This window comes from Fukomys damarensis, unplaced genomic scaffold (assembly GCF_012274545.1).
Source record: "Fukomys damarensis isolate Sample0158 unplaced genomic scaffold, DMR_v1.0_HiC HiC_scaffold_6, whole genome shotgun sequence".
NCBI lineage: Eukaryota > Metazoa > Chordata > Mammalia > Rodentia > Bathyergidae > Fukomys > Fukomys damarensis.
Window position 1 is genome coordinate 26,521,810 of NW_022900918.1, and position 17,427 is coordinate 26,539,236.

General features: G+C 35.6%; 1 protein-coding gene across 7 annotated transcripts in view; it reads left to right on the plus strand.

The window, feature by feature from the left end:
* The window catches only part of Gpc5 (glypican 5), a 1,306,099-nt gene that overhangs the window by 284,534 nt on the left and 1,004,138 nt on the right, over positions 1-17,427 (plus strand). For all 7 annotated transcript variants that reach the window (XM_010630566.2, XM_033760931.1, XM_010630577.2 and 4 more), the window contains exon 5: positions 9,192-9,317. In XM_010630566.2, the coding sequence (XP_010628868.1) occupies positions 9,192-9,317 (126 nt within the window). The remainder of the gene's footprint in view (positions 1-9,191; positions 9,318-17,427) is intronic.

A 17,427-nucleotide genomic window follows, 5' to 3' on the forward strand; every position in this document is an offset into this window, starting at 1 on the left:
TCAGTGCAGGAAGCTGGCCATTAGCCAGCAATCAGCATTTACCCTGCTCCCTGCCTCGTACGCTGTACATTTCCTGCTGGTCTAGATGTATAGATCACTGTCGTCTGAACACACTGCAAGCTAAGTGAGATTACGGCAGGAGGAAATGTGGTGTCCATATTTTCCAGGATAACAATTTATGAATAAGTGTGTTTGGTTAATAATTTGATTATTCCATAAAAATTTAAAAACAGGTGGCAACATCTTTCAATCTAAAAATTCTTTCCACTTGGATTATCAGTCATCCAGTAGTATACTGATATCACCGTCGTGGAACTTTTAATTAATAAATTAATCCATATATTGAAATGTGAATTGATTCAATGCTTCATTAAATGCTAATTAACTTTTGCTTTCCTTTCACAAGTCTTTCCATACTACTAGATTTCACTTTCCTTATTTATAAAATAAGAGAGTTGAACTAAATCACTGATTTTCAATCTTGGCTCTAGGAAGACTTCAGAATCATCTGAAACCAACCACAGAAGCATCCCTCCCAGACTGGTACATCTGCATGTCTGAGGGAGTAATCTAGCTGTACAACTTGAAATATGTCCTTAGTGGTGATGATATGCAGATGGGAGAGAGCTGAGGAATGGATGATATCTTCTTCAGGTTCTTTCTAACTCATCTTGCAGTATATCTGCGTGTATTCATTATAACAGCTACCTAATACAATGGCGTGACTAAATATTAATCTGTCACTACATCTTCATTTCAGTGTCATGTGTATTATACACAGGAATATCCTAGCCTGAGTCTGGTATAGCTTACAGTTCTCCTTTTTAGATATCTTCTAATGCCCAATGCACTATACCAGGAAGGTCCAATATTTCATCATTATTTGGCCATGGCTCATTTAGCTCAAGTTTTGCTGGACATTGTTATTCTTTAATACGGTCCCAATGGCTTAAGACATCAAAGGTACATGCATAACTGTCCCACTGGGTGGCTTGCACCACTCTTGGTACATGCATGACTATCACCTAATAGAGCTGTGTCATGCTGCCAGAAGGGACAGCCAAGCATGCCCGACTGGTAGTTCAAAGCCATCTGGCAGACAGACTTATGAATTATGGCTCTGTTGTGCATGTGTTAAGAACTTAAAATTTTCAGTGTTTTAAAAAATATAGGTCTTGCAGAAATTTCTAATTTTAGAAGCTAAGGCTATAAATATATGTGGAGTGATTTAATAAAAACGTGAATGTCTGTTGAGTGTTAACTCATCCAAACACTGGGATGAGAAGAAGACGTGGCTCTTGATTGAGAGCGGGTATCATCTATCAGAGCAGATTCACAGACAGAGGGGTGAGGATGTCAAATAGCAAGGCTTGTGAAGCAAGACTAATGCTGGATATGAAACAGGACAGCACAAGTTAGTCAGGAAGGAATTACAGAGGAGGTGATGTTTAAGGGAGATCTCGAAGGATAGGAGGAAAGAGTAAAGCAGGAGTAGAAAGCAATTTTGGTGGGAGGATATGGACTGTCATAGGCCTGAAAACTTGTGTAGAAATCTTGATAAATGAGGTATGGTCAAAATATATGGTGAATGATTAAATTTTAAAATTACAGTAAAAGACACAGTGGCACGAATCCCCCTCAAAATATGTCTCCTCAGTTTGAACACACAATAGATATTCTTGCTACTTGTGGTAGCTGTTCTGGAAGTTCTCCTTAGTGTCTTTACAAGATGTGAGAAAATCTAATGTGAATGCTGCTGCTGTTTACCATCCAATGTAGAAGCAAGCTTATAAAAACATTATCATATGTCTTTATGCATCTTAATCACTAGATGGCACACTGTGTGACTTTTGGCTCTTCCCCAAAGACAAAAGGACCATGACAGGTAGATATGTTTGATTGATTCAAGACATAGAGGCAGCCAGGACAGTACAGCTAAGACACGAAAGTTCCAGAAATGCTCGAGAAAGTGACAAGGGAAGTGGGATAAACACGTTCAAAGAGAAGAGAAATATTTTGAGGGAAAATTATGGCAACGTATCTTTCTCTGGAATGAATTTAAAACATCTAAACACTCATTGTATTTTTCAGTTATACCCTGTATTTTGTGTGATGTGTGGTGTGTGGTTCTTGGCTACAGCATGTGAGGAGAAGGAAGGGGGACTCTCCTACCTTGGAATACAGCTAAGGGGTCCAGAGTGGAGACGTTCTGTGACACGGCACATGTGTTATCTAACTGTCCTAGTATTTCCCAGCAGGGATGGTGGTATGTTTGATTTTTCATGCAGCTTCTGGTTGTACATGAAGAATTCACGACAGGAAAAAACCAGAGGCAAGGGCTTCATCTGGCAGACTATTGCAAGCCCAAATAGGAGATTACTGTAGACGTTTTAGTATGCTGACATACAGCCTTGAATAAATATGCAGACAAGGAAGATTTTTCTTTCTTCTTTCAAACAGTTTCAATCTGTTACTCAGAATAAGTATATCTGATTTCTGTATTTTAGAGATGTTTCAAGGCTAGGATTAGAAACTGACACAAGCAACAAAGCTCTTGAAGGATAATTAGTGAGAATGTCTATCATTTTTCTGCTCTTACTTTAACTAGAAATAGTCTCATGATTGTAGAAAAATAATTGTATGGATGTAACCACTGTTCCAGCACTTTAAATTTAAATTTAGAATTAACCTAAGAGTATAATATTTTTAATTGAGATGTTTCATGTACAACTGGAAAACAAATCACAGGTTGAAAGGCTGAAGACTGAACTTGGAAAGAAGGTGTGAATTTTTTCATAGACCAATATTAACTGGCTCTGTAACAGTAGCTAAGTTTTTTTTTTTTTACTATTGCACTAGGATTTTACTATATTTCTCACAAATTGAATTACTTGCTATTTATCTGATGTCTATACCCTGGTCCTTCAGGGCAACCACATGATACAGTTTTCTAAAGTAGAATCACTGTTCAAATATTTATCTTTAATGAGTCAAATTTGATGTAACATTCACATGAAATTTCTTTATTTGTTTCAATCTCAGAGGACATTTACCCAGAACTCTATTTTCAGTAGTCCTTTCTTTTGTTATTTTTTAAGAATTGTGATCCATCAATTATTGCTTTCTTTGGTATTATTTATCTTCCTATCAATGAGGCGATGAAGAGAGACAGAGCAAAGTACTCCAGTGTATCGTTGGACTGAGAACAATGAAATTGTGTCTCTGCTCACAGTCTGTGTGCAGGTGAGGTCAGTGGCGATTACACCCCAGTAGCTCATGCTTTATGACTCAGAACAACAGAGTACTTTCCATCTAAAGTGTTGCCAGTCATAGCTGTTCTTAAAGCTTACGCCTGAAAACCAAAAACCAAAAACCAAAAAACATCACTTTTGCATATAGTTCACACACCCAAAGCAATTTGAATGTCCACAACTAACTTCCGAGGGGTTATGTGCCCAGAAAGTAGAATGCTGAGAACAACCCAGTGCCCTTGCTATGGCTCCAGTGTGTGCAACATATATTTTTAATTTTCTCCGATATTCAAATAAATATGCACACAAACAAAACTGCCTTAGATTTCCTTTTGAAGACTCATATATCTACTGTATCAACCTCTGTTAGGGCTCAGTATTCTGTAAGCCTGAACTCCATTACTCTATGTCCAATGTTTTAATTATTGTATTTGGCCACTACAGTGGTCATTTCAGTACATCACCTACTGGAAGGCTTACACAACAGAAGCAAATTTTGTCACCATTCTGGACAGCGAGTTTCAAACTCAAGATGTGAACAGGTTTGGTTTTTCAGAGGCCTCTCCCTGGCTTGCGGGTAGCTTTCTTCTTTCTCTATTCTCTCTTTTTTTAACAGAAAAATGTATTGGGGAATAGGACTAGGAAATACATAGGAATAGCTCCTGAGAGACAGGAGGAGACCTGGATGGGATGCCCGCTTTCTCTGCTCTCACATGGTTATTTCTACACGCACAAGCCTTCTTGTACCTCTCCCTCCTCTTCAAAGAATAGCAGTTATCTTGGATTATGACTTAGCAATATGATCTCATTTACTTTACTATCTCCTTAAAGATCTCACCACCCGATGAGGTCACACTAGAGGTTAGTTACCATTTCAACATACGAATTTTACTGGGACACAATTTGTTCCATAATTATTTATCATCACAAGGCAAGGACACTCTTAGCAGTCACCCTCTTCCCTGGCACCTTATACTGCAGGGAGTCTCGCTAACTTCACATTACCTCAGTCTCTAGTTTTTTTTTTTTTCCTTTTTTTAGTTGAATTTATTGGTACATTTTAGGGATCCAGTACAGTTACATTCATTACTGGGACCTTGTACCTTTACATGACAGGTCTTGGTTCTCATTTTTCCCCTTGTCCCTGCCCTCCCTTCATATACCTTTGTAACTTTGAAGTCTACCTTACTTTGTTCCTCTTTCTTTTGAATTGCTGTGACTCTTTTTCAGGTCACATATTGTAGTGAGAGATTTCATCCATATACATAGTTTCAGTCATTGCCTCTACCTATTACAAGTCCTGTATTAATGTTCAGTTTACTTAAGTGCCACTATTTCAGATTTAAAAGCAAACTTCCTCATATTCATGGTTACTGTACCAGTAACTGTCAGTGGCATCTGACAGAGACTTTTGATTACTTCCTTAGAACTATTCAATCTGAATCTGCATATTGGCAAGATTCTCAGATGTTTACATCTATTAAGTTTCAAAAGTAGCAATCTACTTGATTTTTCTTCCAAAGAAATCTCAAACTGAACGTGTTAAAAATGGGATAACTCCTCACTTTTAATTCATTTATTAATTCAGTAACTTTTTATTAGTCTCTGCCACTACCACTACTCTAGCTTCTGTAGCAGTGAATCTTAGCAAAAGAAACCAAAACATCGCTGTCTCCTTAAACCTTTTACTCTAGACTGAGGAGGCAGATAAGAAGCAGCAAACACAGGCAAAAACAGTACATAAATATTACACGGTAGGTAGGAAAGTGATGTGTGTCATAGAAAGGTGGAAGCATTGGACAAGATAAACACAATCATAAGTGTAGCATTGGAAATCTAGACGGTACTATTTCTCTTTGTTTCCCTCACTTAAAAAAAAAATCTCAGCCGGGGATGGTGGCACATGCCTGTAATCCCAGCACTCAGGAGGCTGAGGCAGGAGGATCGCTGGGAGTTCCAGACCAGCCTGGGCTACACAGTGAGTTCCAGGTCAGACTCAACTACATAGTGAGACCCTGTCTCAAAAAAACCAAAAAAAAAAAAAAATCTCAATGTGTGATCTCAGTAACCATAAAGGGCATTTCAATGCATAATAAATTACTTTCCCTGTATATTCTGGATTTCTACTTTTTAGCAAAATATTTATTGTTACATTTTATATATACATAATGATAGCATTCATCATAGGGAATTTATACTTGTGTATGCTATATCTTGCTACTTTTTTCCTCCATTCTCCCTCTTTATGTAAAAAAAAAACTTCCATTTTTCCTTCAATTTTCTTTTTTTTCCTTGTCCTTCTTTCCTATTCCTTTCCTCTTCCTTTATTCCCCTTCTCATTTGAACATTTTCTTCCCATTTCCCAATGTTGGTTTATGTTTTAGTCCTTATTTCCACTTTCGGTTTCTCACGCTAGAGAAACAATGAAGTATTTAAATGTGTGTGTTTGGTTGATTTCAGTTAAGAGTATGGCCTCAAGGTGCATCCATTTAGCTATAAATATTCCAGGCTCATCCTTATTTATGGTAGAGTAGTATTCCACTGCATAAAAAGTCACATCTTCACCCATTTGTCCGTTGATGGACATTTAGGCCGTTTCCAAGATTTAGCTATTACGAATTGTGCCTCTATAAACATCAGTGCACATATCACTGAGATACGATGCTTTTAATTCTTTCAGGAACAAACCAAGAAGGGGAATAGCTGGATCAAATAGAACTTCCAGGTTCTTTGGGGAATCTCCACACTGATGTCTACAGTGGTTGCACCAGTCTGCACTCTCACCAGAGAAGGGGTCCTTTTACTCTACAGTCCCTCCAGCCTTTGTTATTGGTTGATTTCTTGATAGCAGCCAATCTTTGTGGAGTGAGATGGAATCTCAGTGTTGTTTCAGTTTGCATCTCTTCAACTACCAGTGATGTTGAACATTGTTTTCATATATTTCTTTGCTGTTTCTATTTTTTCAACTGAGAATTGTCTATTCATTTCAGATGCCCATTTTTTGGATTGGGTCTTTAAATCTAAAGGAAGGGTCTGATTTTTTGGTGCTTTTTATTTATTTTTGTTTTGTTTTGTTTTTTTGTTTTTTGGTATTTTTGATACATGGTCTCACTGTGTAGTTGAGACTGACCTAGAATTCACTATGTAGCTCAGGCTGGTCTTGAGCTCACAGTGATCCTCCTGCCTCAGCCTCCTGAGTGCTGAGATTACAGGCGTGCGCCACCACACCCAACTTGGTGTTTTTTTAATATATATTCTAGATATTAATTCTTTATCTGAAGAACAGCTGGCATACTGGTGGGTTGTCTTTTCACTCTGTTGGTGGTTTCTGTTTCTGTGCAAAAGCTTTTTAACAAAGATGATTCTTTGTGATAGTTCCTGTGCAACTGAGGTTTTGTTCATAAAATCTTTGCCTACCTACACAAATGTCTTTGAGAATTCTGCCTATTCTATCTTCTAGAAAATTAAATGTTTCTGTTTTAATATTTAGATCTTTGATCCATTTCAATTTTAATTTAGTTATGGTGAAAGTTAGGGTCTAGTGTTAATCTTCAACAAGTGGAAATCCAGTTTTTCTAGCTCTACTACTTGAAGGCTTTTTTTTCTTTTTCAGTGAAGGGGTTTGGCTCCTTGTCAAAGATAAGGTAGCTGAGGATATCTTGAGTTGTTTCTACATCTTCAAATATGTTCCACTGATCCTCAAGTGTAATTTTAAAGAAATGTATCATTGGTGCTTGGTTCAGCAGCATATTTAGTAAAAGGTATATCAACATTCATGATATCTCTTGTCAGGTTTTTTTCATCTAGATTGCCAGTTTTTCTTTTTTAAATTTTGGTCATAACCTCCAGGTGACTCACTGTTTTTCTCTTTCCACATTGCTGCCATAAAAACAGTGTCACTTGCTGGAAACTTTCAATGTCTCCGATTGCCTTCTCAATAAAACTGAATTATTTTATGATCATCAATAAGCCTGTGTACAATTTTGCTTGTTTCCTTTTTATCATGATTCAGTTGCATAAGAACTCCTCCGAACTGTGTACTTTCCTTTTATTTTTTTTCCCATACTGTTTTGTTTATTTTTTATAGAACACTAAAGTGTTCATTGATTTGCAGATATTTCCTGACTCCTTTGCTATCTTCAAATGTGAACATTAAACGTTGTTTAATTACTGAAGGTAACGTAAGAACTGGTAGTTAGTTGTCCATGTACTTTGTGCGCCTGTAGCCATCAAGGAAGGACTTATTTATAGTACAGAAAACTGACTTAAAGTAGTACATATGAAATATAATTCTGTGATAACAAAACAGACTCTTTTTAAAACTGATCATAAGTTAGCGTTGAGTAGATTTATGCTTCTTAAAGTCATTTTGTGATCACTTGTCTGGTAACATTTTGCAAAATTCAAATAGTTGCTGTGATAACTTCTGATTCTGTGATGATATAATTTCTGATGTTAAATTTTTGAAAATCATTTACCCATCAACTCTGATAGTTTCTGCAAATAGTTTTTTAAAACCAGTAAGATAAGTTGACAGTGTGAAATAGGAAGAAAAGAGCTAAAGGTGTAGGGAAAGTGGGAAGAGTACGGGAACGGGAATAAGGGAAAAGAAAAAAAAATATGAGAAAATGAAAAAATGGAAATAAAATGTTTGTAAATGGGGAGGGGAGGAGGGGTGAAGGGAGGGCAGGGACAAGGGGGAAACATGAGAACCAAGACCTGTCATGCACAGGTACAAGATCCCAATGATGAATGTAACTGTACTATATACCTAGAATGTACCAATAAACTCAATGAGAGAGAAAAAAATAGTAAGAGAAATTTAAAATTATGCAATTGATCAAAAGTGCTGTCAAAATCAAATTTAATTTTTTAAAAATTTTGTGACTCCAGCTATAATTTAGTGTTACTCCTCTTGATATCATTTTTAAAGAAATCATGTATTTTTTAATTTCAGTAGAGAGTATGATTTCATAATTGGTACATTTCTACTGCTCTTCCCATGAATTTGTCAAAGTTGCTTTCCTTCTGACATCTTCATCTCCTGTTCCTCTCTTCTACTCTAGAAGGAATCTCTTCTGCATCAATCTAGGTTTTTTCATTTATTTTCCTTGAAAATTTATTTATATAAAAAAATCGGAACCAAAGTTTTTAGGATCTAATATTTCAAAATGCTGAAATATAAGTTCTTTGTGCATCAAACCCTTGGTTTGAAAGCTCAAAAGTCTTGGTCCATTAAGTTAAAAGTCCCCAAAGTCACATTTTTATTTAATTTCCTCTCCCATAATTAATAGGTGGAGGGGAATAGTGGGAGAAGAAGGCCTGAGTCCATTCTGTCAGTATTCTTTCATCCAAGTACTTTTATTTTCACTCTCAGAAATATCTAGATATTGGGGCCTAGGGTCACAGTTACTAAAGATAGAAGACTTTATGTTTTTAGATACCAAAGAGAGAGCAGATAGGAAAACAACCCACGTCTACTAAACAGAAGTCAAGTAGTTAACATGTTGTAAACCTCTGACATTTTCTATGTGGAAAAGACAATAATTAGTGAGATTTATATGCCAGCAGTAGTGAGGATGTTGGTGAGGCTAAATGAAGTGGCGTGTGTGTGTGTGTGTGTGTGTGCGTGTGTGTGTGTGCGTGTGTGTGTGTGCGTGTGCGCGCACGTGCACTGGTACATACTATTCGCAACCTTTTGAAGCTGGAATTCTAAAAGATTCATACCCAGTGAAAACATTTATTCAAGGCAATGCATTTGAGTGTGAACATTTGAAGTGATAATTTATTTTTATTGATAGAAAAGTTCTCTAAAATACATGAAGATAAGTATAGAGAAAAAATGTTGCATTTTTCAGCATTATAAGCAGAGTATTCCATTCAGGTTGAGCTTTGCTATGGAATTCTGATTTTAATCAATTTCTTTGCTCTTTCATGCAGAGATTTTATCAACAGCCTCCGATTGTACAGGTCATTCTACGGTGGCCTGGCTGATCAGCTTTGCGTTAATGACCTGGCTGCTGCTGCTGGACTGCCCTGCTGGGATGGAGAAGATCTGGCACGAAGGTATTCTGTCTGTCCTAATCTGAAAACCCAGTAACAACTGTTCATCTTTCCTTTATTTTCCTGACTCTTGGATGGATTACTTAAATTTTAATTTTGCTAGTCAAGTTAGAGATGAATTCCTTCTCTTTAGTTTTCTGTGAAAAAAAAAACTGATTCTTTTTGACATTAAAAAATAAAATAACCTTTCCCTTCCCTTCTCTCCCGTCTCCTCCCCTCTCCTCCTTCACTTTTCTCTCTCTCCTTTCTTCCTTCTTAAAACTGATTGTATTCTCAAGTAATCTCTTAGGCTTGAAAAAGTCATAAATTCACCCTCTGTACTCAATAAAAGTGATTGGCAGTCTGTCCCATGACGTGCCTCTACTGGTGATTATTATAGGATGTAGGACAATAAGGCTTTCTGTTTGGATTTGAAGTTTTAAATCATGAGCTACATTTTTTTATTTACTTCAATGTTTTAATTTGAATTCATTGCAAAATAGACTTTGAATTTGAGTCTGTTAAAAAATACGTCATATTTTGAACAGTCTGCTAAAAGGTAAAAAAGGGTATTATACTTTCTTACTTATAAACACTACTCCAGATGAATACAGATGGTTTAGTTATCACAAATTGATGAGTTCCCTGAAAATATTATTTAGAAATTTTAACTTTACTATGATAACTTTCACTTTACTATGGTAAATATGTACTATAATAGGTATTTATATAACATTTTTTATACAAAGCTCTTTCATATTTCTGTATGATCATATTCATTATAAATAAGTCATATTATTGAAATAATACAATTATCTTGTAGTTAATATATGAATATCTCATAGGTTATTATTGAACTTCACAGAAAAAGATTATTGGAGGCAAGAACTATAGTTAAATTTAAATAAAATATTTGGCCAAATGGCTAGTACTCTTTCTTTATTATGTTCCTTGGAGTGTGGGGTATAAGAAATTTATGAATATATCTCTGGATTTCGCTGAAAGTGGTCATAGCATGTATGTATGGTACTTTAATGTCTTAAAGTAGTTGCATCAACTTCCTAAAACCTAGTAACTATTATCTTGACTTAAAATTTTACTTTGCCTTTGTTCAAATTGCATTTTTTGTGTACCACTGATTTTTCCTCAAAAATTCATGAGAATTCCATGGTGATTAATAAAAAGTTTAGCATACAATATAAATATATTACATTATGTTATCTTCTAAATATATAGTTGTGAGAGTCTTAGTTTCTATTCATCATGTTCTTTCCTTGACTAGTTGGTGTAACTGTGTAATAGGAAATAGTATTAGAGAAATAAATAATTTGAGAAAAATTTTAGAGGAATAATGTTTTAAATTCAAAGAATATACTTTCTCCTGAAGAAGTATATATATTTTAAGAGCTCATTTATGGCTTATGAATAAAGAGAGTACATCTTTAGCAACAAGTTTCCCTGAGAAGCGTCTCCATTTCTGAGAAGCAAACTGAGTGATTTTTAGTTTTCTTGCCTGTTTCCTTTTCTTCTACCACCAGGTCTCCCAGGATTAGCCACTTCCAAGGGCACAGAGGTTCTAGTCTTCTGTGAAAAAGTTTCACTTTGCCTCTCTCTGCTTTTAAATAATAATTTCTAATCTCCAAATGTCATTGGACATTTTTGTCTGCCTCCAGTGTATTGTATTTTACACTTTCATTCCATCCCTGATCCCTGGCTTGCAGGCCAGGTGACAAGCTCATACACTTTAGCTGGCTACCACCATTGGGCTGGTGAACACGTTTTCCAAAATGAACATGTTTTAGCCCTAATTATTTTGTAGTAGAGATCTAAGTGCTTCATGGGCAACATTTCATTTCATTATTCCAGACCTCATTCCTTAATAGTGTAAAGTCTATTAGGCTGTATTTATGTTCCATTTGATGTTAAAAATAGCTCTCATGTGTACATTGACTTTAAAAAATAATTTAAACTTCAATCCATTATGACTAAGTCAATTTTTGATGTGAATTTAAAATGCGATCTTTTTTTCACTGCAAAGTCAATACTATAATCTAAATACCTATGAAATCTGATGGACTTATTGTGCTGTATTCAGCATGCAATATTATGTGGCAATAAAAATCATATTTATATCTGCTACTGTAGAATGATTTTAAGTTATTGTTATGTATGTAAAAAGTAGTTATAACAAAAATAATGTATACTTAACCAACATATTGAATAAGTAAAATAGATACTAAAATTTTTTCTTTCTTTTGTTTTTGGTACCAGGGGCTCAAACTCGTGTCCTTATGCTTGCCAAGCAGATGCTGAAACCACTGAGCTAAATCCCCATCCCCTAAAGCTTTTTCTACATAGAATATTTCTGGAAGGTTGCAGAGAGATTGTTAATATGCCCAATTTTAGAAAAAATTACTAAGAGGAGAACATTTTATAAACTTGGATTGGACATATTTATTTTTTTTCCTTGTTGAATTTATTAGTACTTTTTAGGTATACAGCACAGTTACATTCATCATTGGGATCTTGCACCTCTACATGACAGGTCTTGGTTCTCATTTTTCCCCATACCCCTGCCTTCCCTTCACTCCCCCACCCCTATTTACAAAAATTTTTTTCCATTTTTTTTGTTTTCTCACATTTTTTCTTTTCCCTTATTTCCTTTTCTCTACCCTTCCCACTTCCCCTACACCTTTAGCCCTTTTCTTCCTATATATACATATTTATTTTTGATGAAAGTGGGTATTACAGTAATTCTAGAATTGTGGGGACCTATATGCAAGCCATTATTATTTTCTTTAAAAAATTCTCTTTGTAAAAATGTAATGATTTAGAGCCAGGGATTTAGCTCAGTAGTTCCACTGCCTGGCTCTGAAGTGCAAGTTCCTGAGTTCGATTCCCAGTACCAACCAGTACCAAAAAAAAAAAAGTAATGACTCACTTTATGCTAAGTATTAACCATGCCTTTAATTTTTAATTCAGATTGTCCAGTTCTTTTGTGACTATTATTACATCATCAATGGATATACCTCATTATTGATCTTACTGAATTTATCTGAAATCATTTCTGTATGAAGTCAAGTACAGATGATTGTTGTCATTTAAGTCATTAAATCATTTACTTTCTCCTCCCCCCAAAATGAAGTATTGCAGTGATGAGTAATGAGAAGCTACAAGTGATCCTCATGTAATATACTCATGTTACCGACCTACACTTAGTTAAGGTAAATGATGCCACTCAAGTTTGAGAAAATGGATTCAAGTCTATGCAGATCATTTTAGAGCTGCAGACCATGTCCCTTTTTATGGTAGGTTATAATACTCATCAAGTTCATCCTGGAGAAGTTTTGCCAAACATATATAATGGACTAAATTGGTTTCTGAGATTGAGTTTACGTTCACTATAAGAGTGCAGTGATTATTTTGGCAGGATTTCTTTTCCTGCAGACATTTTTAGGAAGTGATTGATAAGGTTATTTATGTGCACAGATGTGCTGCCCGGAAGAGCAGGAAAATCACAGAGACTATTTCAATATCATTAAAATCCTCTAAAATTGATTGAAATCAGTTATGTACTCATTAAAAGATGGAGAATTCTTTTATGCTTACAGATAAGAATGTCTCAAATGCCTCTAGTGTGCAGAAAGAGTTTAATTTCTGAGACAAAAACCTACTTTAATTCAATGATTTCAGACTCTATTCGCACCGTGCACTGTACTGTGACACTGAAGTCACCAGTTCAGTTTTTTATCTAAGTTCAAGATAAGTTACTGAAATCTGTGTAGTCTGTACAAGGTCCCTCTTATCCACCCCTCCTGTCTCTTCATAATGAAGCAAGATTGTTCTCTGAAAGGCTTATCAGTCCCTACTCTGTTCTTCCTTCTCCGTGATTACAAATTGATTGTTTGATGATTTGTACTCACTGTTCTGGGCATTAAAGTTCAGGTGACAGCTCTTTAATTACAAAGGCTTCTTTTTCCCTGTGATAAATAGACAGATAATCCAGTAACTCTTCCTCAAACTTTAGGAATTTATGTCCTTCACAACAATTCTTCAACCAGCCTGGAGCTGTTAAGTAACCTGGTAAAATTAATAAGCAACATCTTTCTACTTCATCTTGATTTAGTTAGTGTTCCTAAATGCTTCTTTCAGAATCCAATTGTTTCCTTAAGGTGATGCTTTTTTTCTACACTGTCATTGAATTTTGAAAAGTCAGATAAAATTAGAAAACCTTAGAACTGTATGAAATTTTGTACTTATTCTTATCAGTTTTCATTCCACCCAGGCAATGACATTTTTCCTAGGCATAATTTCTTTTAGCCTCAAATTTTTCCCTTTTACCAACAATATTCGGAAAGCTATTTCATTTTCAATATTTTTTGTTTTCTTCCTAATGCAGCTTTCAATTATACATTTCTTTTCTTTTTTTTAAAGCATGTAGCCTAGTTTCCCAGTGTTAGGAACTTTCTTTTAAAAGCCATCAGCTTTCCCAATTGTTCCAAACTGTTGCTTTTCCTGTGCAAAAGTAGTATGCTCTTCATGACTTATCCCACCGGTATTTCTTTTCTATTCTCCCTGTCTAGTCAGGATAGTGTGGATGAGCTCTGCCTTCCCAGTAATCATCACTGTGTTTGGACCTAGACTCTATTGCATTTGGTTCAAAAGTAGAGGTTGCTCAAAATAGGTGCTTTAGAGACTTATTCTTTCTCACTGTAGCAATGGATTATATAGAACTTAAAATTCTCACTGCAGAATAGCTTCAAATGAATTATTTTCTCCATGTAATTGTATATATAGATGTGCCAAACTCCCACTTTCATCTGGAGTCCTAGCAGAATGAACCCCTTTAAATCAGTTTCATTTTAACCCCTAAAACAGCATGACATCGACAATGTTTTTTGTTCATAAGTCATATATATCTTTCTATCTCCTGCTCGGCTGTAATTTATTTTAGAATAGAGGTGCTACATTATCTGTGATGCTGAAAATGATCAGTGACATTCAACATCTACGAGCACTTTCCTAAATATAACGGGAGTGAGAAAATTGAATTTTATGAGTATTAGAAAGCACTGAGAGACTTGGGACTCTGGGAAGTAGCTTTATGAGACCACTTTGGTGGGAAATATGTGTGTGCAATGTGCCATGGAGTGTCCTGAGGAAAACTTAGAAGGGAGATGTGTCATGAAGTTTCTACCTGTGACTTACTCTGGGTGCTGAGATTTTCCCTGACTTTAAGATCATGCTGTTTATTTCTGTTAATATTTTTCTGTTTATTTTGTGGAATCAAAGTCTAAGGAACTCCACTAATATCATATGTTTTAAAGTAGAATCACATTAGCCTGGACTGTCCCTATGCCCCCTCTGCACCAAAAAAAAAGTGATTCACCAGGATCAGGGAGTGAATAAAATGCAAAGGCCTTTCCAAATGTATGATTTTACAATCTTCAATAAAGGAAGAACAGAAATACTTCAGCTTTTATGCAACGAAAATGAAAAACTTTAGATATATTGAAAGGAATTTTTAAGATGCGTCACAATGCAAATTCTACTTTCTAGGTCCAGTGGGATAAGTACAGTTGTCGCTTGTATGAGGTTTGGAATGAACATAAGATAAGTTTGAAAGGTTCTTGGCTGTGTGCTCTCTCTCCACTACAGGAAAGCTCTGTTTGCCTTACTCTATATTGCTTCCCTGGCAGTTTGTATTCCAGTGGCAGTGTCTGACATACTTATTCCATTGTTTGGGACTATAGCAAACGATGTAGGAGTTGTTAGCAAGGCGATACTCATTTTTTTCATCCACATCCTAATAATCTTATCTACCACTAGACACTAGGTCAATATACACATTTTATTTTTTGCTAAAAATGACCCTTTAATTTGGCAATAACTGCATGGCATCTCATCTTCCAAACTGAGATATTCCTGGTACGTTTTTATTGGTATACATTTGCATCGATTTATAGTTACCTTCCTTGTGGAGAGATGGTGCATGTACAGAACACATCTTAATCCTTCTTTTACCCCTTCCTCTCTTTTCCCTTTACTCCATCCACATTTTGGTCATCTTCCCTTTTGCAAAAATCTCTCTGCATTTCCTATTATCATTTATTTTACCCTTTCTATTTTAGATTTCTGATAAAAAGGAACCATGTGATATTTAAACGAATATATCAAGTTATTTCTCTTAGCATTATGGTCTCAATTTGCATAAATTTTCCTACAAATAAATCATTTGTCCTTTATGGCAATAAAGTAGTACTCTATTGTGTTAATTATTCACCTGTTGATGGACATATAGGTCACTTCCAAGATTTAGTTATCATGAATTTTGCTGCTATAAACATGGGTATACATGTATGAGTATAATATGATGTCTTTAATTCTTTCATGAAAATATCTAGAAGTGAAATATCAGATGCAAATGGGATTTCTAGCTTTAGATTTTTTGAGGACTCTTCATACTGATTTCCATAGAGGTTTTACTAGTTTATATCCCTCCAGCAATGCAGCAAAGTTTCAGTTCCTTTCACAGACTCCCTAGGATTTGTTATTATTTGACTTCTTGATGGTAATTATATTTTCTGGAGTAAGATGGAATCTTGGTGTTCTTTTTTGGCTGGCCTGGTTATCGCTAAACTTTTACTGAACATGAAATCATATTTAAAAGCTGGACTTAGAAAGGTAAAAATAGAAACTGTAGCATTAAATGCACTAGAATTCTTACCTTGATACTACAATGAATTCACAGCCAGTTCTCAGAATGTTTTCTGGTCACTATTCATTTCTGAAGGCTCTTTGGCTATCAATTTATCTTATAAACAATCCAAATTCTGTAATGAAAGCATCTAGATGAACTAAACAATCAAAAGTCTGAAATTCAGTTAAAGTATTTGTGTCTGTGAGTGCTTGGGGATAGGAAAATAGAGAATCCTCAGGGATGCGTGTGTGTGTGTGTGTGTGTGGTTTATATTGCAAGGGCCACTTTTGAACTGTCCTTACCTTCTAATTATTGTCTGGGCTCTGCATGTTTCAAGTTGGGAAGTTTTCAGCTGGAAAATTTGAAATAGGAAGCATAATGGAGAAATAATAAGAGAGGGTTTTGCTGGTATTAAGATTTGCTCCTTTAGGGTTTTTGTGCACTCAAGACAATGCCTCTTCCACACACTTTTCCATCTTCTGCTTCACCATCTAGCCCCCTTCTGCTGACTTGTTAGGATATGTTCTTTTTCTCATACATGGTCTACTCTAGGTCATAGGAACCTTATCCTCATCTCACTTGTGTTTGGTGTAAAGACAATGCAAACCTAATGCCTTTTTAATTCTACTACTACTACTAGAACAGATTCTTTTCCAAGTCTGGAATGCTGCTCTATTTTTTTTCCTCATGAGTTAACTACAGATCCTTTCATCTTTCCAGCTCTAAGGAGCCCTCAACATTTCTTTCGCTTAAGATGAATGAATGAAGGAATGCTGTGGCACTCCCACCTGTTTCTTCAATGAAACTTTCTCCTTTGGCCTTTTCAACATCAATCATTTTCTGTAGTTCAGTTGGATGTCAAGCTGTGGACTCAAAAATCATACTTTGGTCATTTACCTTTCATATCCAGCATGTCACTTTGGAGGCTGAGGGAGTTTATATCATATATTGTATTGTTGTCAGCTGAAATGGAAGTGGACCAAATACTGTTTTAGCATCCTTTATGTGTGCCTGGAAGTGGTGGGAAGAAGACAGAAAAGCAATTCCACATTCACCTTACTCTGATAAGCCTTGAATGGAATCCAAAATTATGTAAAGTATTGTTCCAATTTTCGAGGTAGTTGGAATCTAAAAATGGGTATAAGACATTTTCACAAGGTGCACATGGAAAAGCATACTTCAAGGTAAGTGATGCATAAGATACTACAGGTTTTCAAATAAGGGAACTATCCCATTTGATTGAAGGGATTTGAAAAAGGTAAACTGTGATATGGGTCTCCATGCATCCATTCATTCGTTCATTCAGAATAAGCCTCTCTGAAATATTTATGGATGAGATGAGCAGATGTCTGGGAGGGCTTTTAAATAATTCAGCAAATGGGGAAAAGGATTCATATTGGATAGGAAGAAAAACTTTATGAGTGGATAATCATT